A 22,671-nucleotide genomic window follows, 5' to 3' on the forward strand; every position below is an offset into this window, starting at 1 on the left:
TTCTCCGCTTCAAGTGGATCTTCCCAAACCGTCGGCGGCTCCTTCATGTCCAGATGAAGTTGTTTCCTTCCGACGCTCTTCATCCCAGATGCGTCCTGCGAAACCACAGATGCATCCATTGGCGGTTCCTCCACGTCCCACTCCAGCACCTGATGAACTGTTTTCCATCCGGTGCTCTTCATCCCAAGTGCGTCCTCCCAAAGGACTTCCTCCGAGCCCCACTCCTGCACCTGATGAAGTCGTTGCTCTGCGACGTCCTCCCAGCCGGAAGCCTCAGCCGTTCACTTCCCCGTTTGAGCCACTTCCACAACTCATGCTGGTTGACATCGAGGATGAGGAGAACGAGCATGTGGAGGACAGAGAGAAGACCATCAGTGACTTACTCGAGACTGAACGCTCCCAAACGCCAGAGGCTGAAATGAGAGCGAGAAAGATGTTTGCCTGGTTGGAGAAGGACAGCGAGGTGCAGGAGGAAGCGTGGGCGAGCGAAGTGGAGGAGATCCAGGGATTTGAGGAAGAGGAAGGTGACCCCAGGGAAATGGGAGACTCCAAGGCCATGCAAGGCCATTTGGATGAGGCGTCTCAGATCGATGAGCACATGATGAGGCTCTTCTGTGTAGCCTCTCCTGACGGCCCCAAGACTGAGACCCAGCACAAGGCGACCGTCCAGAAAATGTGCAAAAGGAAAGTGCCACTTTTTCTGTTCACCTGGGCAGAGGAGAAGGCCAAGAAACAGGAGGAGAAGAAAAAAATCAAAGAGAAGGAGCGAAGAGAAAAAGAGTTGCTGCTTGAGCGCTACACAAACGATCCGAGACTGAAGCACTTGTGGATCAACAAGCACAACCGCAACTACAACTCCTCCTAATGCAGATCATCGTCCCTCCTCACCTTTAACCTGTGTAAATAAAAAGTTTGCAAACTAAAAGTTTAAAGATCCATGACTCCTCCTGACTATGAAAACATAAAACACGTGTAATATGAAGTGAATCAATTTGAACTAATTTGAAAAAAATAATTATTTGTTAATCAAGTAAACCATAGTTGCTTCAATCCAGTTAATCTCCATCTTGAAATAATATCAAATGTATTCTTATATTTACTTTATAAAAGTCAGTAAAAAAAAAAAAAGAAAAAGAAAAAAGATTTCACTGCAAAAAGCCACAACATAAAGATGGACATCTTTATAATTATTCTAAAAGGCCTTTTACTTGCTTATAAAAAAAAAGACAACAGAAGGCATTTAGTAGATTGTATTCAACAAGTTTTTCAGCAGTTGATCATGCTGACGATTCAGAGGCCTTCAGATATCAAATATGATGCGATAGACTTTATAGGGTTAACTAACAAATTACATTAATAATTATAATTTTTTGCCATCATTTTGGGAATAAATTTAGTGGAGGATGAAGGGAGTTGAAGGATGATTTTAATGTTTCATTTATGACGTGGAACATCATATTAGAAAGTCTCAGTCTAGTGCATAACTCTTAATGCATGTCTACTGTTTAGAGCACTTGACCTTTTTAAACTAAAGATTGGTTAAATAATACAGATGCTAGACAATTAATCATAACTAATTCTTTCTTTTGTTTATCAGACGGCAGTGAAGTTTGCCACATAAACGCACCCAATCCTTTTTAAAATAATAAAAAATAGAATTTTATTTGAAAAGCCAACCTATAAAGATCACATGGCAATTACAAAATCCTTTGCATAAAGATCATGAAAATCCAAACTCACCATATCAACTTAAATACAAAAAAATAAATAGTTATATTTCTCTAGCCATTCATAAATAGGGCACATATCAGCTGGCAAAAAACAAATGAAAACAAAAAGCACAAAGTTGAAGAACTTAACAAAAATTACATTTAGTCTAAAAGACATTCTTCACTGTTTTGTTCATAGAATTTTGTGGTGAATTCTAACAGATAATAATAATAATAATAATAATAATAATAATAATAATGAAAAAAGCATAACCCTGATGACTGACAAAATTGGAAACAGTGTGATGCATCAGAATGAGACGAGTGCAAGTGCTGAGTCTGACCTTGAGGCCTAACGGTACATGTACCAGCCTGCAATCGTATATTAACTGTAGCGCTATGGCACATTATTTGTTTCTTAAGAGTGACCATTCCTCTTTTTTCCAGTGCATGAGTGACAAATTGTCAGGAGTTCATAATGTTCCAAGTGCTTGCAAGTCATTCATCAACAAGCTTCCCATGCACCCGGAAACGGTACACACAAGTGTATTCAGGATGACCCCAGTTAGACAGCACTCTCATCTCAATGATCTGAAAACAGGGTTCGTACACTTTTTCCAAGGTCAAATTCAAGCACTTTTCAAGCACTTTCCAGGTCCATTTTAAAGCTTTTTCCAGCACCTTACACTACCGTAAATTACATACCAATACATAGTTAAAATTATTATTTAGTGTTTCTATCACATCAAAAGAGATAAACAGCCAAATGTTTCATAATAGCAGAGGGCTGCACGATATAGAAGAAAAATGAAATATGCGATAACTCATTAAATAATGCGATATTCAATATGCGATACGATAATGCTTAAAGTGTGTCAAATTAACTTAAATTATCTTTAAAATATCTTTAAAATGATATAAACTACACATACGTGTTTCACATTCTTTTTGTGATAAGAAAATATCCCTACAACTTCAAGACAGTGAACATCAGTGTTCTGTAACATAAGAAGTGTTATTTTAATATCACTGGGGTTTAGGGGTTCAGGTTATCCTACATTAGGTTTATTTAACAACAGAAACTGATTAATCAAATGTAAAAATAAACACTGCTTAGTTTTCACTGCATGAATTAAATATACTGATTCTTATTAAAGTTTTATTCTTCAAAATGTATCACTAAGTATATAGCCTATAATTTCATTATATTAATGTCCAAATATTGCTTACAATACCAGATAATGTGATTTATAGGCTGTAAAACTGAATTAATTTCAAATATGAAGACTATTTGACAGGCCTTCCCGTTTTGGGACACATTCTTGATATAGACAAGGTTTGAACAATATCTGAGTGCACAGGCACCTGCCTGATATATGTATTTCATTGCCAAGATGTCTTGGGCCAAGACATAGGGGAGAGTGGGGTGAGTTGTGCCAGTTTTTACTCAAAGTGACTTTAAAGTGAGGCCATGGCAGTAATGCCTTCAACTTAAGGATGTACATATATTTCAGGATGTGGTGCATCCCTGAGAACAATAACTTTGGATCTGAAATAAATTGTTTCAGAAATATAGCTCTTGGAAAAAAAGTGGTCTCATGGCACAACTTGCCCCTGGTGCGGGGGAAGTTGTGCCTTTGGGGGAATACAATGGGGGTAAATTGTGCCAGTGATTTCTGAAGTAAAACAGAACATTTTAATGTTATGAACCATAATGCTATATGAAAGCAAGATAAATTCAATACAAAATTACTCATTTAAGGTTTATTTAGATATTGTCACCCTGGAATACCATAGCATGCGTTTTTCCTACTATGGTCAATTGCATAGGGATTTTGTATTGAACATAACTCTGGATCACAGTGTCATAGAGACAAGGGAGCGGGCTCATTTTACTCAGACAACCAATCAGTCTCTCAGGATCATTGTGAAGCTATCAAGCTACGCCCTAGCAACCATTTAGAGCACCATAGCAACACAATATATGATATTTGTGAATCATTTCAGGCAAAAAGGCTTTGGCAATAGATGCCTGTTGACATAGCGCTGTTTGTCAATTATGTAACATATAAGAATAAAGTGACTAGGCTAATTTCTAAACATCCTATTGTGACATAGGCCACTTAAAAACGGAATAAAACTTCTCTTTAATAACATAGTGCAAACTCAAAACTGAAATCAGTGTTAGCTAAATTAAACAAATAGCAGGCAGGCCCAAGTAAAACAATGATGAGGCATGCCCATCTCCTCACTTCTCAAGATTATCCCCTGTGAGTATGTAGGTCTAAGTGGTCTGGATCTGGCACAACTTAACCCAGGCCCTTTGGCACAAATCACCCCGGACCCACAAGTTTGAAAAACTAGCATGATCCAGCAGTTAAGAGCTAACATCATGCTAACTGTATAGACTCATTGTGTAGCCTACTAAAGCACTAAAACATGTGAAATGTTTTCAAACTTGTCTATAATTGTTCAGACACTACAATCAAAAAACCTTAATCATAGAAATTTTACTTTGAAAGGGAAAAAACAGTTTTTTGCACTAAAATATGCTTAACTCTCAAGCCATGTGTCTCTCTTCTTTGGAGGACGAGTAAAAGTGATTGCTTTTCAAAATGATGTGGTCACATGACCATTTTCTTCTATGGTTTTCCAGAAACAAGGGTGGAACTACTTCCCCCCCTTGCACAAAAATCACCCCACTCTCCCCTAACGTTAGCTAAAACATTTACTGGAATAGAGCAGTGTAAATATTGCATAGGGCCATCCTAAACCTTACAGTAACAGTATACTTCTTATGACACTGACTGATTTCAGTTCAGCAATCAACGACTGCTGTTATGCACTGGGCTAACGTTTGCAGGTTAATTTGCACGTTACAGTTCTGTAATTTTGGCAATGTTCACTGCATATTCCACAAATGAACGTGACATAACGGACATGCAATACTTAAATTACATTATCACACTAAGTACTCTCAGTCACTAATGGCCCTTTCAGATAGGACGCGGACCGCGCTGCGCTATGAAATGAAACCGATATATTTATTTCAATGGCTTGCGCCGCGCGACTCGGACCAAAGCGGAGCTCAGCGAGCTCGCGCGCACGCCGCGGTCAAAGTTTAAAATAGTTCAACTGTTGCCGCTGCGTGGCCAATAAAAACGGTGCATCCAAACAACCGCGGAAATCAAAATGAAAACTCCGCCTACTTTTGCTCTGGCCAGGTAACGCAAATCAATCTGTATCTGATTCTGAAGGGCTACATTTTTTTTCTCCATTTAATAAAGAACTATTTCGTCAGAAAGATATTTCTTGTGAAAGAAATACAGTTACAAATTCAAGCATTTTCAAGCATTGTATCCAAAATTCAAGCACTTTTCAAACCTTGAAAACACAACATCAAAATTCAAGCACTTTCAAGGATTTCAAGCACCCGTACGAACCCTGTGAAAAGCTCTCGTCACCTCCTCCTTGAAGACAGAGATACAGAATTACAAGTTTAGGCAAGAGTCATCAAAATCCAATAAAGACTACAAATAAACACTGTCTCAACACCAGAGGTGGCTAAACTAAAGATTTAAGAATACGAGGGTGTGTGAAAAAAAAATGAAAAAAAAAAGTGCATGGATAAATCCTTTATAATAAATAGAATTGATTGATTCCATGGTGACTTAGAGGAATTCAATGTCATTACAAAGCTGGAAAGAGCCAGGATATTTTTTTACATAACTCCAATTGTGTTTGACTGAGCAAAGAAAGTCATATACACCTAGGATGGCGAGCAAATTGTGGGATATTTTCATTTCTGGGTAAACGAATCCTTTAAAGACAGTCCATCAGCCAATCAGTTACGCCTTGATTTAATATTTATGTAGCGACAGGCTGATTAATGACTGAAATAACAAAATCACAATACTTACAGAGACCAAGAAGGTCTGAAGAGCATCTCCATCTTCTTCATAGACAAACTGTCCGAGCAACTGCCCCTCTTCCTGCTGCTCGTCATCAAGACCCTTTAACAGAACAGAGACTTCTTTTTTTACTTTGACCAAGATAAGTCATCCTTTGTCTAATGTAGAAAGAAGTTAGTCAGTGCTGGGTAGTAACTGATTATATGTAACCTGGATTACATAATCAGATTCCAAAATTTAAATACTTGTAATTATGTAAGAATAGTAACTTTTTTTTATTGAATTCATTACTTAACATAATCATTGATTCTTCCTAATTTTTATATAGTTTAATCTAGATCAGCCACTAGTCAGGCTAGGCGACTATAAATTCAAGGTAAATTGAGAGCACAGCATAAAATATTAATCTTTTTTTTTAGTTAGTGAAAAAACACATTCAAATCAGTGTTATAAACAAGTCAGGTCAAAAGTAAATCAAAGTAGTCAGATTACACTGTAAAATTGTAGTTAGTGATGTAATTACTACATGACACATTTTAGGTAATGTAATTTGTATTCAGTAATGGACTTCAATTTGCAATCTACCACAGCACAAGTAAAAACAAATCTTATTCATTAATATAATTCATTGGAGAGAAGTAGAAACCCTGATATTATTTGAATTCCATGTGTACTTACATATACATTGAAGTCTCGTGGGGCACTGCTAATGTTGCCGGTGGGCGACAGGGATTTGGGCGTATGATCCAGAGAAAAGGCTGTAGGCACAATCTTCATGGACAAGCCGATCACCAGATAACCATATGAACCTTTAAATGCCCAGCAGTTCCCAGGATGCACGTCTGGCTGTAGGGACAAATGGATGAAGAGAAACAGTGATAAAGACAGAAGAGAAAGAGACCATTGGAAATCAAAGCTTGAATTTACAAATGAATACACATGAAATGAGAATTCTCAGAGGTGTCAGACCTGTATGACTACACGTGGTGACTGAGAGAAGTACCACAGCGGGAGGCCAAACAGACTCATCAGTGCCGTTTTGGTGTTGAAGGACTCTGAGCAACGAGTGCTTATGATGCTGCCTCCTACAGACACAAAGAAATGCAGATCTTGTCATATTTTGGCTAGTATCATGCATTAGACGTTCCCCAACAGTCTGTGGAAATAAACACGAGATTCGAAGTCGTCATGTGATTGGTTGAATTCTACAGGATTTCAAGGAGACGTGTATCGCGCATCCGCCTGGAAACAAAGTCGTTGTGACGCCAAACCCCCTCATGGAATAAGAAAAGTTGTGTTCACAGCTGTGACAATGAGCGCTTATCAGGATCAACTAAATCATTGGGAGATCAGCAGAAAAAAGAAAAACAGCCATTGCAACAGAGTGAATAGTGGTTAACGTTCTGCATTTATAAAGCGGCATCGAACAGCAATCACACCGAATCGTTGTTCAGACCGTTGACTTGTTACTTTTGGAACAAGCCCAACATAGAAGTTGTTTGCCATAAAAAAGCACCTCTTCAGAGGACCGAATCACAAGCTGCTATTGTGAATGCGCCACTCCGCTGCTGTGTGTGTGTTCCGGTGAGAAGAAAAACTGTTATATATTGGCTCTTTTATATATTGTTCATCCAAAGCATCACTAAATATTTAAAGGGGACCTATTATGCAAAATTCACTTTTGTATGGTGTTTGGACATAAATGTGTGTTGGCAGTGTGTGTACACAACCACCCTACAGTGATAAAAATCCACTCACTCCTTTTTTTTTAATCCCCATAAATCATAAGCAGTCTCTCCAAACGACCTGTTTTCAGAATGTGGCTTTAGTGACATCATTAAAGCCACAGGCCCCGCCCACGAGTGTTGACTAACACTGCCGTTATAACTTAGACCTGCCCTGATCGAGTTAACTGCGAGTTGTACACATCAGCCATTGCTGCAGCAATGCACTCACGAGAAGCGTCGAAGCATCTCCCAAGCGTTGAAGGTGTTGTAGCTGGATGTATTCATTCACATAGCTCTCTCTATTTACTCTTGAAATCTGCCAGCCACTGAAGACAAGGTGGATTCATTTTGTTTTCAAAGAAAATGCTCCCTCAACTCTACAGAAATTTGTAAGTATGTAAGTTACTTATGCACTTCGTATACTGTTTACTCAGCTCTAACAGTGATTTTCTGAAGAAAAACTGATGCTTCATCTTTTGTGTGACATACAGTAAACTTTATTAAACTCATCAGTATATTTTGTGTCATCATTCAGACAATTCAGATCGTCAGACCAAGTCCTACAGCAGGCTTGCATTAATAGTGTATACAAGCAATGCCAAATAGGTTATAATCGTAATTAAACTAAACTATACCTGTTCCAACTCCATACAGCATATATTCTCTGACTCTGTAGGCATTTTTATGGTCGAAATGAACACCATTACTGTGACTGTCTGTTTTATTATTATCATCTTCCCTGTTCTGGCTCTGATCGCGGCTGCTTAGGCTCCGCCCCCTGTGCCGTGAACATACACACTCTGGGGACATCAGAGACTTATTTTACATCTTGTGAAAAGGGGCATAATAGGTCCCCTTTAAATGTTAAGTTCTGATCTATCATTCTCTTACTGTTACATGATTCAGTGACATTACAAAGTGAAACTATTGAAGGTGTTTTTCACTGCACGTTTTTCAATTTAAAAAATCTTTCAGTTTTTATCATTTTTTGTGAAATTATTTGGTAGTCAGAGGTGTGTGTGGTTGGGGTGAGATTTCTTTAAGGGGGGGCGCGACCAAAAAATGTTTGAGAACTACTGAACTAAACTGGATTTTCAAAAGTATGCACCAGTTTAAATAAACTTGCACAACGTTCTAGAATGAATTTCACACTGATCTGTTATTGTGGGAACATCGACTTTACATTTTCAAGCCACTAAACATGATGCTGAAGAAAACGAACTGCGACTGAAGCAACCAATACTTGTCAATGTCCTCTTGGGTTGTCCTTGGCCAATGAAAGCTGCAATGGAGCCGTCAGTCTGAAGGACTTGTAGATCGAACTGATATGCCATTTCGAACAAAATCAGGGCAAAACGAACTTCATTTGGAGTTAGTTGTGGGAGTTCAAAGCAGCTTGCCAAAGCAAACTTTCCAGAAAAATTCACTTCGACTAATAAACACCTTTGTACTACCATTGGCCCGCGCCGATTACATAATAGGTAGGTTTCCCAATCTCTAATTCCATGTTGTACAGTTCTACAATACGCGAAAAACTTTTAAAAACAATTTGAAATCCATCCATAGTGTAGCAACAATGACATCTGCTTTTCACATTAAGTGAATCATGAGGGTGTTGAACACATCGTCTTTGTCCTTAGGAAGGCAGCTTTGGTTAATTCTTCTCTAGGGGATAATTTTCCAGCGCCCGTGTGGCTGGGATCCCCCCCAGCTCAGCGTGAACTTCCTGTGACTTTACAGCCTCGTGACATTCCCACACACACACACACACCATTCATGGAGCTTTTCAGAGAAAAGTACCCCTAAAATGTTTGATATGTATTTCTTTGTTTCTCAAGTGTCTTCACATGCCATAACGGAAATACTGACAATTTTATTGTGTGTTTAATCAAACTTTATTTGTGTGTAATTATGCATATAAATGTAACGTTATGTTTCCCCAATCTTTACCTGTCATAATTGGTATCTGTCTGACCGTCCTGTTTTAATTCAACCAGTCACACATAGGAGATTACAGTAAGATGTATTGTTCTGTGTGTACAAACTTAAGAGGAAATATGAATTCTTTCTCTCATAAGACATATGGTCAAAGTAGGCGTGTCTTTTTCACACAAAGAAACTTTTTCCCGCTTCAGATCAGAAGACCTGATTTGCTGTTGTCCAAAAAGAGGGTGTAAACAGATGTCTTTTAAAAAGAAGAGACCTCCACTTATCTTTCTCTCTCATCTCTTGCTCTTGCTCTGACCTCCTCTTCTCCACGCGCAGCGCTTCTCCTCCCAACGGAACCAGCTGGACCAGGCCTTGCCTTGGCTTCTCCTCTGGGACGCATACCCTCGCGTCATGTAGAAGCTGCCATTCTTTGCAACTAAGTTATATATATATTTGCCTCTTCCTTCACAGGAGATGAATCTTATTTTCCGGTAAACGTTACATTCAGTGAGCCTTTCAAGCTTCCTGCGACACCGGAAGACGCAGCAGAAACAGGACACCGTCCGCGCTTTCCTGCCTCTCAGCCTCACCCGAACAGAGAACAAACTTGCAAGTATATTTATATCTGTCTAAAAGCTGATTCCAGGTGTCTCGTGAAATTAGGTTCTGTATGTAATAATTACTAGCTTTTCCCTTCTCTCTTCCTTCTTTCTTTCTTTCATTTCATTTATTCTGATCACGTTCTTATGTTCTTGTTTGGTTAAATGTTTGTTTGTTTTTATTGTTTGCATTTTTACGTACGTTTATATTTGTAGCTCATATAATCTCTCTAGTTTTGCATTTATTAAAATCCATTTATACTTTTCACTGTCTCTGTGTTTGAAAACCCACCTTATAAAGTCAATGAAATTAAAAGATCTAATTAAGCTACAAGCTCGATATTATAGACTACATTGAGTAGTTTTAATTAATAAACTCAGAAAGTTTGATGTTCGTGGCCAGAAGATAAAACTTTCTTGGAGTTGGTAAATACCCCTTTCTAACTGTGATAATCTTACATTTATTCGCTGGACGAATGACTGATGACCAGACCAGTTACGGAACAAGGTAATCTCGATAATTGATAAAGTAAATTTACATGCGATTTCTGAATTATTATGACCATGAGTTATGATTATTAATATTTCCAAAATTCCCTATATCCTTGAGCTAATTCGCATTTACCCAGAGTCGTTTATGTTACAATAGTTAACATCATTACAATACCTCCAGATTCCAATGCATAGTCCACCAGACCAGTGCGGTCTTCAGAGTAGAGCTTCATTGCACTGTTGACAATCAACTGTACATGCTGAGGAGAAAGATCAACAAAACACAAAAGCAGCATTACATATCTGACAATAATTGGGTTACTTATTAATTAGCATTCTCAAAGACGAGTTCTCAAAAGCTTACTTCCTCAGAGAGGCCTGCCTCCCCTGTGGCTTGTAGTACAGTCTGAGTGATTGTCTCTTTAGTAGGCCTTGACTTGCCCTCCTCTACCTGAAGGGACAGGTTACCCAGAATGCTGCTCTCCAGCATGCTGAGTGAAGCCTGAAGTTCAGTGGTGCTCACAAAGTGATCAGAGAGCCACTGCAGGAGAGATTCAGGAAGCTCCAGCTCTACTGCTCGGTCACTGCCGTAAAACAGAGACTTGATTTCCCTTTCCATCTGCTCGGACACCTGCAAGAGAACAGATCCAGGAGTTAGGACACCATTTAAGACTGTTCAGACTGATCTGCCTTTTGGTATATTAGACTCTTTAGTTGTCATCTCATTTTTAGTTGTCAAAAAAAACCCCAAAAACTTCAAAATACTTTTAACTACTGCAAAGCAAATGTGATGCAATACATTTTATTTGTATATATTGTTATATGAAATTTATAAGACCACATAATAGGAGAATTACCAGTATTAACCCCAGATTAATTCAATCAATGGAATTTAACTAGTGACTGCTCAAAAACGGTCCAAATTTATGAAACCTACATATTAACAAAACAAATATTACACAAATATTTTGTTTGAAAATATTCTACTTAACTTTTTATGAAAAAGAAGCTGCAATTGTTCATCAATAAGTGAATTTCTCCTTTTTCAGACCTACTTTCCTTATTCAAATGTAGACACTTTAGGATCTGTATCATATGAACTACAGCCTAAAGGGGTGTAGAGCAAAAGTTCAGATTTATGAAACGTCGGCTAAATTTGTTGTCTGTTTGTAGTGCTATTGTTGTCTGTAAAAATGTGTGTGCATGCATATTCATATTTATCAACAAAATTCAGTCCTGAAGGCAGTGGTTTTCAATCCTGGTCTTGGGGACCCACCACTCTGCACATTTCCTGTCTCTTATCTGAAGGGGGCATTAACACACCTTTTTTTTAAAACTAAAAATCGGAAAACGTATGCGTTTTGGCAATTCTAACGGTCACCACATTTTCAAAGTTTGGTTTGCATACTAAAAACTAGGTGGTTTTTAGAAAAGTTTAACATTTCTTGCATTATAAGCGCTAAACAATAAGTGTTAATGTCAGGTATAAAAACTAGGTACTGCAAACACTTATAGATAACAGATGGCATGGAGCACTTACTGAGCTTGAAAAGGAGGCCAGCTGCTCACATTTGTCTCTGCATCCCACCAGCCCCTGCACATCATCTCTGATGCGCTCCAAAGCCTCCTCTAGCCTCCTCACCTCTGCCAGCAAAGCCTCACTGGAGCCGCTTTCATCCTCCTCGCTGAAGAGAAACAGACATGCTTTACATTACAACATCCATTTACATGAAGTACCTGGAATATTACTTCAATCTGGTTTAATGTTCGAAAGACATCACTGTTGACCGTTTAAAGATCATAACCTGGGATCAGGGGTGGGCGCCTCAGCCTCAAGAATCTTTTGCAATGCGGGCTCTTGTTTTCTCTGCAGCTCCTAAATTGAACACATTAAATTGAAATCACCAGTTCTGCTGAATCTGTTGAATGTTGCTTATGGAATCAGAGGTCATTATATCATACTCAAAAAGCATGGGTACTGTGATGTGAAAGTTCAGAGTAACTTTGGGCCAGTGGTTTAGAGCCTTCCACAACCAAAACTAAATCCTGCAGCATGCTGATATAAACCACCTTGTGTGTTCCTGGTACAATTTGAATGTCACACCTCAGTTTTGCGTGCCAATGTCTGGAGCAGAGCCTCAGCTTCGGCGAGTCGAGTATTCTCTGACTGTTGCTCTTCTGCATGCTTTTCCTGACGCTGCAGACAGAAGCAAAACACATCAAATCAGGAACTAATTAATATGCTAAACAAGGACTTAAGCATTTTTCAATTAACTGAATTTAATCACAAAAAAAGGCATTACATAACATATAACTGAAAATAAACATGTTAAGAATGGTGTTAAACTAAGAACAATGTAAAAGTTATGTCAGGATGTTAATCTCTAGTCGTCTCTGTGCTCTACACAGCTGGGAGTGAGTTTAGCTCACCCAAGTTACTCTTTTATCGTGAACTTCATAAACAGTTCACAAGTTTTGGGGTAGAAAAAAAAAAGTAAGTTCTTGAAGTCTTATACCATGTCCTAACCAGAGGCAATTTGATAAGATTCCAGTGACAAGTGATTTCTCTGCAACTACGAGAGAGAAAAAAAAAAAAAGCCAATCAGAAGAGTGTGTGGGCAGGCTCTATGCACGCACACGGCACACGGCACTCGCAACGAAGTGGATAAGTACATAATCAAATTCATAAATATTACAGCATTTTAATATTAAAAATACTAATTGAGTTACTGAAACGATCTTTGTCATAGACCCAACTCAATGTGAACAAAAGTGTATTCTAATGGCTTCTGTGACTAACAGTATAGCAGACTACATGCATTAAAATATCAGTTGACACTATATCTCCCAATACTATGTTTTATGATACTTAGATATTTAAATTAATACTTAGTTGTGATCAAAACACGTTGTTACCCTCGATACAAACTACAGATGCAATGTAATGCAATGATGATTGAGAGATCATAATCATAAGCCTGATGTATCATTTGAACATGATTTTTCTAAAAATTATGTATTAAAAGCAAACCTTAGTTGCTTCACTCCAATAAGTGCTCATCTTGAAATATATCTAACAATATAAAAGTTCTTCTTACATCTACTTAAATATCTGTAAAGATTTCACCACAAAAAGAAAAGTGGAGGACATTTTTTACAATTATAATAAGGCCTTTTGCTGGCTAAAAAAAGTATGAACTATTAATCAAATGAAAGGTTTTAACGGGTTTTTCATCAACGTTTTGATCATGCTGATAATTTAGAGATCTTAGAAATGTGTATAAACATGAGGCAATAGGCCTTATGGGATTAAGCATGATGTCACCTGTTGCGTGTTCTTGGCCTCTTTCTGCACTTCTCCCTTCAGCAGGCTGAATCTCTCCTCCAGCAGGTCTCCTATCCACTGGCCCAGGCTCTCTCTGTCTGTGTGTCTGTGAAGCTCTGACCGCAGCGTGTTATAGAGACTGAGCACTTCAGTGTGCTGCTCTTCCTGCCTGAGCAAACCCCCTGCCACTCGATCCCACAGCTGAGACAAGCTCTCCTCCAAATGCATCATCCTCTCTGCCTCCACTGACAGCACAGATGGCCTCTGGGAGGAGCAAGACATGATAGGGTAAGATGCCCAGCTTAAGAACAATGTGCTTATACTTTTACATGGTAACATATTTAGATCTACGTTTAGCATCAACCAGAACATTAAATGAAATAAATCAAACATTTGCTGATTTACTTGCCAACAAAATGACTAAAACTGGTCATATTGCCCTACTACTGTGATGAGATGGACCCCTACCTGAGGCGAGAAGACCCCCTGGCTCAACTTTTACACTTTTGATATTCTTATTTATATTTTTTTTAACGTGTCATTAAATATTCAAGAGCCCCTGTGATGGATATCATGTGTTTAATGTTGAGTATATGCCTATGTGGTGGTTTTTTAAATATGCTTTAAGACAAACCATGTGCAAATTCATCAGCCAACACCATTGCTGAGTATTTTCTCCTTAAAACTCCAGTTTACCAAAGACAGTCTCAAAAACACGTTTTGAAATCGCACGCTCTCAACTTCAAAAACATGTTGTAACCAATCACATCTCAAACGCGGGCGGGCTTTAGCATATTACTATGCTGCGAAGTAATCCTTTGCATAAAGTTCATGAAAATCCAAACTGACCTTATCAACTTAAATACAAAAAAATAAATAGTGATATTTCTCTAGCTATTAATAAATTGGGCACATATCACAGGGTTTCTGCACACTTTTTGAAGTCAAATTTAAGGCTTTTAAGACTTTTTTTAGACCCGAAGAAATCAAAATGAATACCATGCATTAGAGGTGTGCAATATTGAAAAAATATGTCTCCATACTTTCAGTTTTGTTGATAATGATTAGATAATATTTTACTGATTGTGTTTCTGTGCTTGGTGCCATGGCTGGTTTAGGCCTGTTGTTGACAGCTGACTGACGAAGATATTCATATTTTTCATATTCTATGCAGTGGTCAGTTCACAGCAGTGACAGAAGTTAACATTTTTTATTAAGGGGTAATATTCGCCATCTTAAATTGATTTCCAGGGGCATTTTCACCTATACATGGACATTTGTAGATATATGCATCACCTTTTATGTCAAATTCTAACATTAAAATTAAATTCTATTAGAATAATTACACAATACCACGGTTACCAGTCAAATTAAATCAATAAATCAAAATCCATCTTTGCAGTGCAGAGGTGACACAGAAGTGGCATCAGATCTGGCATTAATATATTTACATTGCATTTACAATTGCATAAATAAAGCTATGAGATTGTTAAATATGAACTAATTTCTAATTTAACGTTCTAATTAAAGGGTACTTTAAATGTGAAACTAAAACTGCCAGTAGGTGGCAGCAAGTCACTGTCGTAATAAGTGAGTTGAGGGAGTCATTCATTCAACCGATTTGTTCAAACGACTGATTCATTCGGGAAAGAAGCAAGTGATTGTTCATTGAATCATTAAATTGATTCGTTCAAAACGCGGATTCCATTCAAAAAATCATCGCTGTCTGTTGCATTGAGACTGCTATGGCTTCATTTTGAAATTCTCGTCTGCGAAATAAAGGGAAAACAAACAATATTGACAATATTGTTTATAAATGTATCTCACAATGTTATATAAACTGTTATATAAAATAAATATCACATTTGCAATTGTGCACGGTAAAACGGAACTCTTGCTGATGTGATATTGTAGGCCTATGATAACAACATAATATGATATAATAAATATAAGACAAAAACTCATTTGTGGGCGCCAGTGGCGGCTCCAGAGATTTTCTGTTGCAGGTGCTATGGGGATGCTCAACACTTAAGAGAAGGTGCTTTGAATTTTGGGGCGTTTCATTATGGAGGTCGCATCGGACCACCATAATGAAACGCCATCATGAACAACACCATAATGAAAGTATACACATGCGTACATGCCCACATTAACTATACTCGTTCTGCGACTATAAGTATATATATACTGTATATATATATATGTAAAAGTATTCAAGGGCTATAGACAGGGACGCAACTACCAAGTGTCAGAGGGGTATGCAGCAACATTTTTGGCAATCATCAATCTGGTGCACTTTGAGAGTTAAAAATTAAAAGTTCCAACCCATATTCAGTGTGCAAATTAAACAAAGAAAAAATCAAACCTCTTTTAGTTAGTGTCAGTCTACATTACACTACTACATAATAATAGTTAATTAATCCCATGATAGTAATAGCCATATATTGTAAAACAAATGCACTGAAAAATAAAGGAAACTTTCATAATTAATTTTGTACTAATTTCTATACTTGAAAGAGTATATTTCTATACTTCACATTTAAGATGTGATTGGGCCAGCCCAGTGTCAATCAAGAAAAGAACCAATGGGCCGCTGATCTACGCGTTTCATGGGGTGTCAGAAAAAAAACCCCCAATGCATTACACCGGCACTAACCCATGCGCCGCCAATTAAGCAAAACAAAACGAATGGGCCGCCGATGTACGAGTTTTATGGGCCGTTAAGACAAAAAAAAAGAAAAAAAGTATGAGATGTATCGGCCCAAAAAGCACGTCGGCCCACCGGGAATCTCCCGGATGGCCAGTAGTCTACATGCCTGGACGTCACACTTTAAATCCTACCTGTTGCCTTTCACCATCCACTTATTTACAGTAGCTGCTGTCGCATCAATTGACATGCCATCTCCTTTTCCCTCTTTCTCTTTCCCGACAGCTTTTTTTGCTTTCTCCATCTTTTTCGACGACAACTCACTAACGTTACTCGTTCCTGCTCGCTCAACGCTCACGGCGACCGCAACCGCCCCCGCGCGTCCGCTCGCGATTTTTAAATTATTATTTAATTCCTGTTTTTAACAACATGAAAAAGACTATTCAAACATGACATTAAAATATAAATATAAAAAAATTACAGACATTTCTTGGGGGTGCTGGGCAGGTGCTATGGCTATTATAGGGGGAGCTACAGCACCACCTGGCTCCTCCCTGGCGCCACCACTGGTGGGCGCTAGTAGTAGTAGGCTAAATTACACTGTTGAAGATGTAATTAGTAGCTAGTAATTACATTATTTTTTTTAGAGATGTACCCAACACTGTGCATAAAGTATGTTAGGAGATTAATGTTTTAAATATAAACAGTTTTAATGTACAAATATTAATTGATTGAAAATATAATATAATATTATAATATTAATATTAATTTAAAATATAATAGGCTTAAACCAGGGAACATTTATTTCCACTATCTCAGTTTAATATTCAGTGAGGGGAAGGAGTGTTTGGGAAACAGTCAGTATTTCATTTGATGCCAGTAGTGTGAATGTGTGTGTTTGAACTGTCTGAGCAGCTCCAGATGCAGCAGAGTTCTAACTGTGGTGACATCATATTGAGAATGCGTCATGGCAACTCTAAACGACAACTCTGACTCTGGTCTACTGTTGGTGTGTTAGGAGTAAATCGATCGAAAGACTTGAGACTTTCTGCAGATATTGAATTCTTTTACTATTCGGTGTCCATAATGGCGCTGTTTAGCAGTATATTTAGTAAATTGTTTGGGTGTTTTGCTCACTTTTCGCGCAGAAGGGAGACACCTCAGAGAGCACAGCAGTATGCAGTGCAAGAATTAGCGGCTGGATATAGAGAAGCTGGAGAAAAGAAAAGGAAGGTGAGAAAAAGGAGGAAACAGAAGATTACAGGGCCAACGCCACTTCTTGTGGAGGTCAAACCTCTGCATTCTACAGTCAGATCTTCCTTCTTAAAGCCAATAGAGGGAGAACTCCCAAAGCTTCCAAGTGTCTCCGGACACCTCGCTCTACCAGGCACTCGCCTCAAACCCCTGCCGCCAGTGACAAAACCAGCCGTGCATCCTGAACCAGTTCCAGCACCTGAGGATGAGTTATCCCTGCCATCTTCTCCGCTTCAAGTAAATCCTCCCAAACCGTCGGCGGCTCCTTCATGTCCAGAGGAAGTTGTTTCCTTCCGACGCTCTTCATCCCAGATGCGTCCTGCGAAACCACAGATGGTTCCATTGGCGGTTCCTCCACGTCCCACTCCAGCACCTGATAAACTGTTTTCCATCCGGTGCTCTTCATCCCAAGTGCGTCCTCCCAAAGGACTTCCTCCGAGCCCCACTCCTGCACCTGATGAAGTCGTTGCTCTGCGACGTCCTCCCAGCCGGAAGCCTCAGCCGTTCACTTCCCCGTTTGAGCCACTTCCACAACTCATGCTGGTTGACATCGAGGATGAGGAGAACGAGCATGTGGAGGACAGAGAGAAGACCATCAGTGACTTACTCGAGACTGAACGCTCCCAAACGCCAGAGGCTGAAATGAGAGCAAGAAAGATGTTTGCCTGGTTGGAGAAGGACAGCGAGGTGCAGGAGGAAGAGTGGGCGAGCGAAGTGGAGGAGATCCAGGGATCTGAGGAAGAGGAAGGTGACCCCAGTGAAATGGGAGACTCCAAGGCCATGCAAGGCCATTCGGATGAGGCGTCTCAGATCGATGAGCACATGATGAGGCTCTTCTGTGTAGCCTCTCCTGACGGCCCCAAGACTGAGACCCAGCACAAGGCGACCGTCCAGAAAATGTGCAAAAGGAAAGTGCCACTTTTTCTGTTCACCTGGGCAGAGGAGAAGGCCAAGAAACAGGAGGAGAAGAAAATAATCAAAGAGAAGGAGCGAAGAGAAAAAGAGTTGCTGCTTGAGCGCTACACGAACGATCCGAGACTGAAGCACTTGTGGATCAACAAGCACAACCGCAACTACAACTCCTCCTAATGCAGATCATCGTCCCTCCTCACCTTTAACCTGTGTAAATAAAAAAGTTTGCAAACTAAAAGTTTAAAGATCCATGACTCCTCCTGACTATGAAAACATAAAACACGTGTAATATGAAGTGAATCAATTTGAACTAATTTAAAAAAAATAATAATAATAATAATTTGTTAATCAAGTAAACCATAGTTGCTTCAATCCAGTTAATCTCCATCTTGAAATAATATCAAATGTATTCTTATAAAAGTCAGTAAAAAAAAAGATTTCACTGCAAAAAGCCACAACATAAAGATGGACATCTTTACAGTTATTCCAAAAGGCCTTTCACTTGCTTATAAAAAAAAAGACAACAGAAGGCATTTAGTAGATTGTATTCAACAAGTTTTTCAGTGGTTGATCATGCTGACGATTCAGAGGCCTTCAGATATTCTGATTTCAAATATGATGCAATAGACTTTATAGGGTTAACTAACAAATTACATTAATAAATTACATTTTTTTGCCAGCATTTTGGGAATAAATTTAGTGGAGGATGAAGGGAGTTGAAGGATGATTTTAATGTTTCATTTATGACGTGGAACATCATATTAGAAAGTCTCAGTCTAGTGCATAACTCTTAATGCATGTCTACTGTTTAGAGCACTTGACCTTTTTAAACTAAAGATTGGTTAAATAATACAGATGCTAGACATAATTAATCATAACTAATTCTTTCTTTTGTTGATCAGACGGCAGTGAAGTTTGCCACAAAAAAAAAAAAAAAAGTAGGCTGCCAAGTAGAAACAGACTTACTTCATCAGCACTAAGTACCGGTAGGCTGTTCTCTATTTTTCCTCTGTCAAAAATTACTGCTCCACCTTATCCACAATAATAAATGCACCCAATCCTTTTTAAAATAATAAAAAATAGAATTTTATTTGAAAAGCCAACCTATAAAAATCACATGGCAATTACAAAATCCTTTGCATAAAGATCATGAAAATCCAAACTGACCTTATCAACTGAAATACAAAAAAATAAATAGCTATTTTCTCTAGCCATTTATAAATTGGGCACATATCAGCTGGCAAAAAAACAGGGTCAGATCCCAGTCTGCACACACACACACACACACACACACACACACACATCCCGATCCGTCCCGAACAATAAACACACTCTCTGCTGCCTCTTGATGGACTGGAGCGGATCTACGTCTCACATGCATCTAACCAGGAACAGTCCCAGATCAATTATAAACATTATCAAAACGTTCATGCCTTGCACGATCAGAAGTAGGCCTAACTGTAATTAAATTAATGCCTGATTCAATTCCATGAAATGCTGTATAGACATCTATAGGCTATAAAACAACAGATTTAACATAAAAAAATGTACATCTTATGTTAAAATGTTATGTAACCTTCTACCTTTAAATACTTTTGTAACCCGCGTCTCAGGTTAGTGTAACCGATAACTAATTTAAGTAGCTATTAATTAAAGCTGGCTAGAAGCTCTAGGTACGACTACAGATCCAGAAATAGTAAAAAGGTCAGCAGAGAACAGACAACACAAAACAGGTAAATTTGAGAAATGTATCATACAAAATTAAAGACAGTTATTTACTAGGGCTGGGTATTGACACAGATTTCACAATTCGATTCGATTTCGATTCACAAGCTTGCGTTTCGATTCGATTTCGATTACGATTCGATTCGATTCGATTCAATATCGATTATTTTGGATATCAGGTACAATACATTGTAAATTTTCTCAAGGAAAACTGGAAAATAAAAGGGAAAAAAATTATTGTAAACTATGGGAGTCAGTTGTAGCCTATAGGCTTCATTAGCCTACTATAATATTGAAGGTAAAAATTAACTGATTTGTATACAAACACTTAAAATACACTTATTTATTTTTATAATAATAAAGTTATATGAAAATATAAAAATTTAAATGGTGGCTGTCAAAAACTTTCCAGATTTATTCAAACATGCATTAAATATTGAAGAACAATAAAAATTATGATTATGTAATATATTTAGCAAAATGCTCCTCTCTAGAGTTAATTTTTCTAGCTGACTAACGAGTTTATGGTCACTGGATATGTTTTTTCTGAGGTAAATGTGACGTTACATGACATTGTTTACTTACGTCTTTCCACGGTTGAAACACTGATTGAGCGATTCCATGTGACATGATACGGACTTTGATAAGTTGTACTCTATCTTTTAACACACTTTCAGATGCTCATTCGTGTTTATTTCGCGCAGTAACTGGTGTTATTAATGCGGAAGAGAAGATCATGTGCGCTCCGCGCTGCTGCTTCTCTTGAGCTGAGCCAGAGCGATCTCACGCCACAGCGCCAAAACGGTAATTATGTTTTTGAATTTCGTAAGAAAATGGACGTAATTTGAAATCTGAGACTTTGTTTCATATCAATAATAACAAAGCACAAAGATTATTGCGATTTATTGGATGGGGTGCGCGCATCAATGTTCCATTAATTCATCAACTGAAAACAGGATGACTGACTAATCGATTCTTGGGATTTAAGAATCGATATCGTTTCGTAAAAATGAGAATCGATTAAAATCGAGAAATCGATATTTTTTACCCAGCCCTATTATTTACATTCCCTGCCTACCTAAGCCGGCTTCCTGAGTGCACAGCGCACAATAAACCCAAAATAAATAACTTCAAATAAAGAAAGAGTCCATGAGAGTTCTTGGTGTGTGTGTGTTTCTTGCAGTATGTATGTTCTTTTCACTACCCGGGTAGGTTTACGTGTGTTCTTATCTGTGTTTCAAATGAAGGCACAGGATGATGATGGTTCCAAAGATGCCACGGCTGGCCACACCAGGCTCTTGGTCCGCTCACTTCTGCGGTTGGCTCGCCACTGACCACCAGGGTCAGATTCAGATGGTCTATCCCTTTCTAAAACCAATCTATACATACAGTACAGAATGCATTAGTTACTATTGCCTCATTTCTGTTCAAATCTAATCAACTTTTCTCCATTCAAATGTCAAATCAAATATAATCAATTGTAAAGGATATAAATACTCTAATCATTATGTAAATGAATAGGTACACATCACACCACATAACATAAGTCAGTTCCAATGAACAACAATCAATCATGTACTTCCATCTCACAGTATAGAAATAAAATCATGAGATTTATGAAATCGGATATTTATGTTTTTAACCTTTTAAATCTATTTATGCATCTTAACATTTTAAACATCACATTTTAATAAATGTATTCTTTTTAACAGTTAAGATGAACTTCTGCTCCTCATATACATATCAAACATGTATATTTACAATTAAATGAACTAAATCACCCTTATTTTACATATGAAAACAAGAGAATAAATACTCCCTCAATCAAATGACTTAAGTCAACAAAACAGGGTATAAAGGCACCTTTAGTGGTGTGAATACTATCAATGATGTGCTACGGGGTGACTAGCTTATCTGAGCTAGCAAAACAAACCAAAACAAAACAAATTCACATTTAAATGTTAATGATTAGCACGCGGCTAGCGCGATTAGCGATCTTTTATGAGCATCTCAAACAACATAAAACAATCTTAATCTGTGTCTATATGGTATCAAACAGCAAGAATCAGGTTCACAACTCCGATTGGTTTTAAAAGAACGGTATTTTGCGCCATAATGGAGCTAGCACAATCAGCATAACACTCGAATTAGTATTAGCATCCTTACCGGAGGTATCTTGAGAAGCTCGCTGTGCCTTAACTCTCTCTCTCTCACAGCTTTCAACCTAATGGACACACAATATTTGGTTTGAGATTTTTCTTCGAATTTCTATCCTTCAGAGGATATTTTTCATACCAATCCTTGTTACTTTCTGGCAACGTCTCCACCGGAGGAAAGGTGTATTGTTTTTTATAAAAAAATTCGCTGGGGGTGTATGCGCCACCCTCTGGCGGAATAGAGGGTTGCACTCCAGTAACCTTGTGCGGGTTACACTCTCCCCT

The 22,671-nt window shown here is 38.2% G+C and overlaps 1 protein-coding gene across 1 annotated transcript in view; it reads right to left on the minus strand.

Annotated features, from left to right (window-relative positions):
* LOC311095720 (uncharacterized protein) overlaps positions 1-22,671 on the minus strand; it is a 117,730-nt gene that overhangs the window by 58,245 nt on the left and 36,814 nt on the right. Inside the window, exons 18-25 of the mRNA XM_084134401.1 lie at positions 13,693-13,956; positions 12,472-12,564; positions 12,173-12,243; positions 11,908-12,052; positions 10,732-10,998; positions 10,543-10,627; positions 6,590-6,705; positions 6,299-6,466 (exon numbers count right to left, since the gene is read on the minus strand). Coding sequence (XP_083990527.1) covers positions 6,299-6,466; positions 6,590-6,705; positions 10,543-10,627; positions 10,732-10,998; positions 11,908-12,052; positions 12,173-12,243; positions 12,472-12,564; positions 13,693-13,956 — 1,209 coding nt within the window. The remainder of the gene's footprint in view (positions 1-6,298; positions 6,467-6,589; positions 6,706-10,542; positions 10,628-10,731; positions 10,999-11,907; positions 12,053-12,172; positions 12,244-12,471; positions 12,565-13,692; positions 13,957-22,671) is intronic.

The sequence above is a fragment of the Abramis brama genome (assembly GCF_963993115.1).
Source record: "Abramis brama genome assembly, chromosome: 14".
Classification (NCBI taxonomy): Eukaryota; Metazoa; Chordata; class Actinopteri; order Cypriniformes; family Leuciscidae; genus Abramis; species Abramis brama.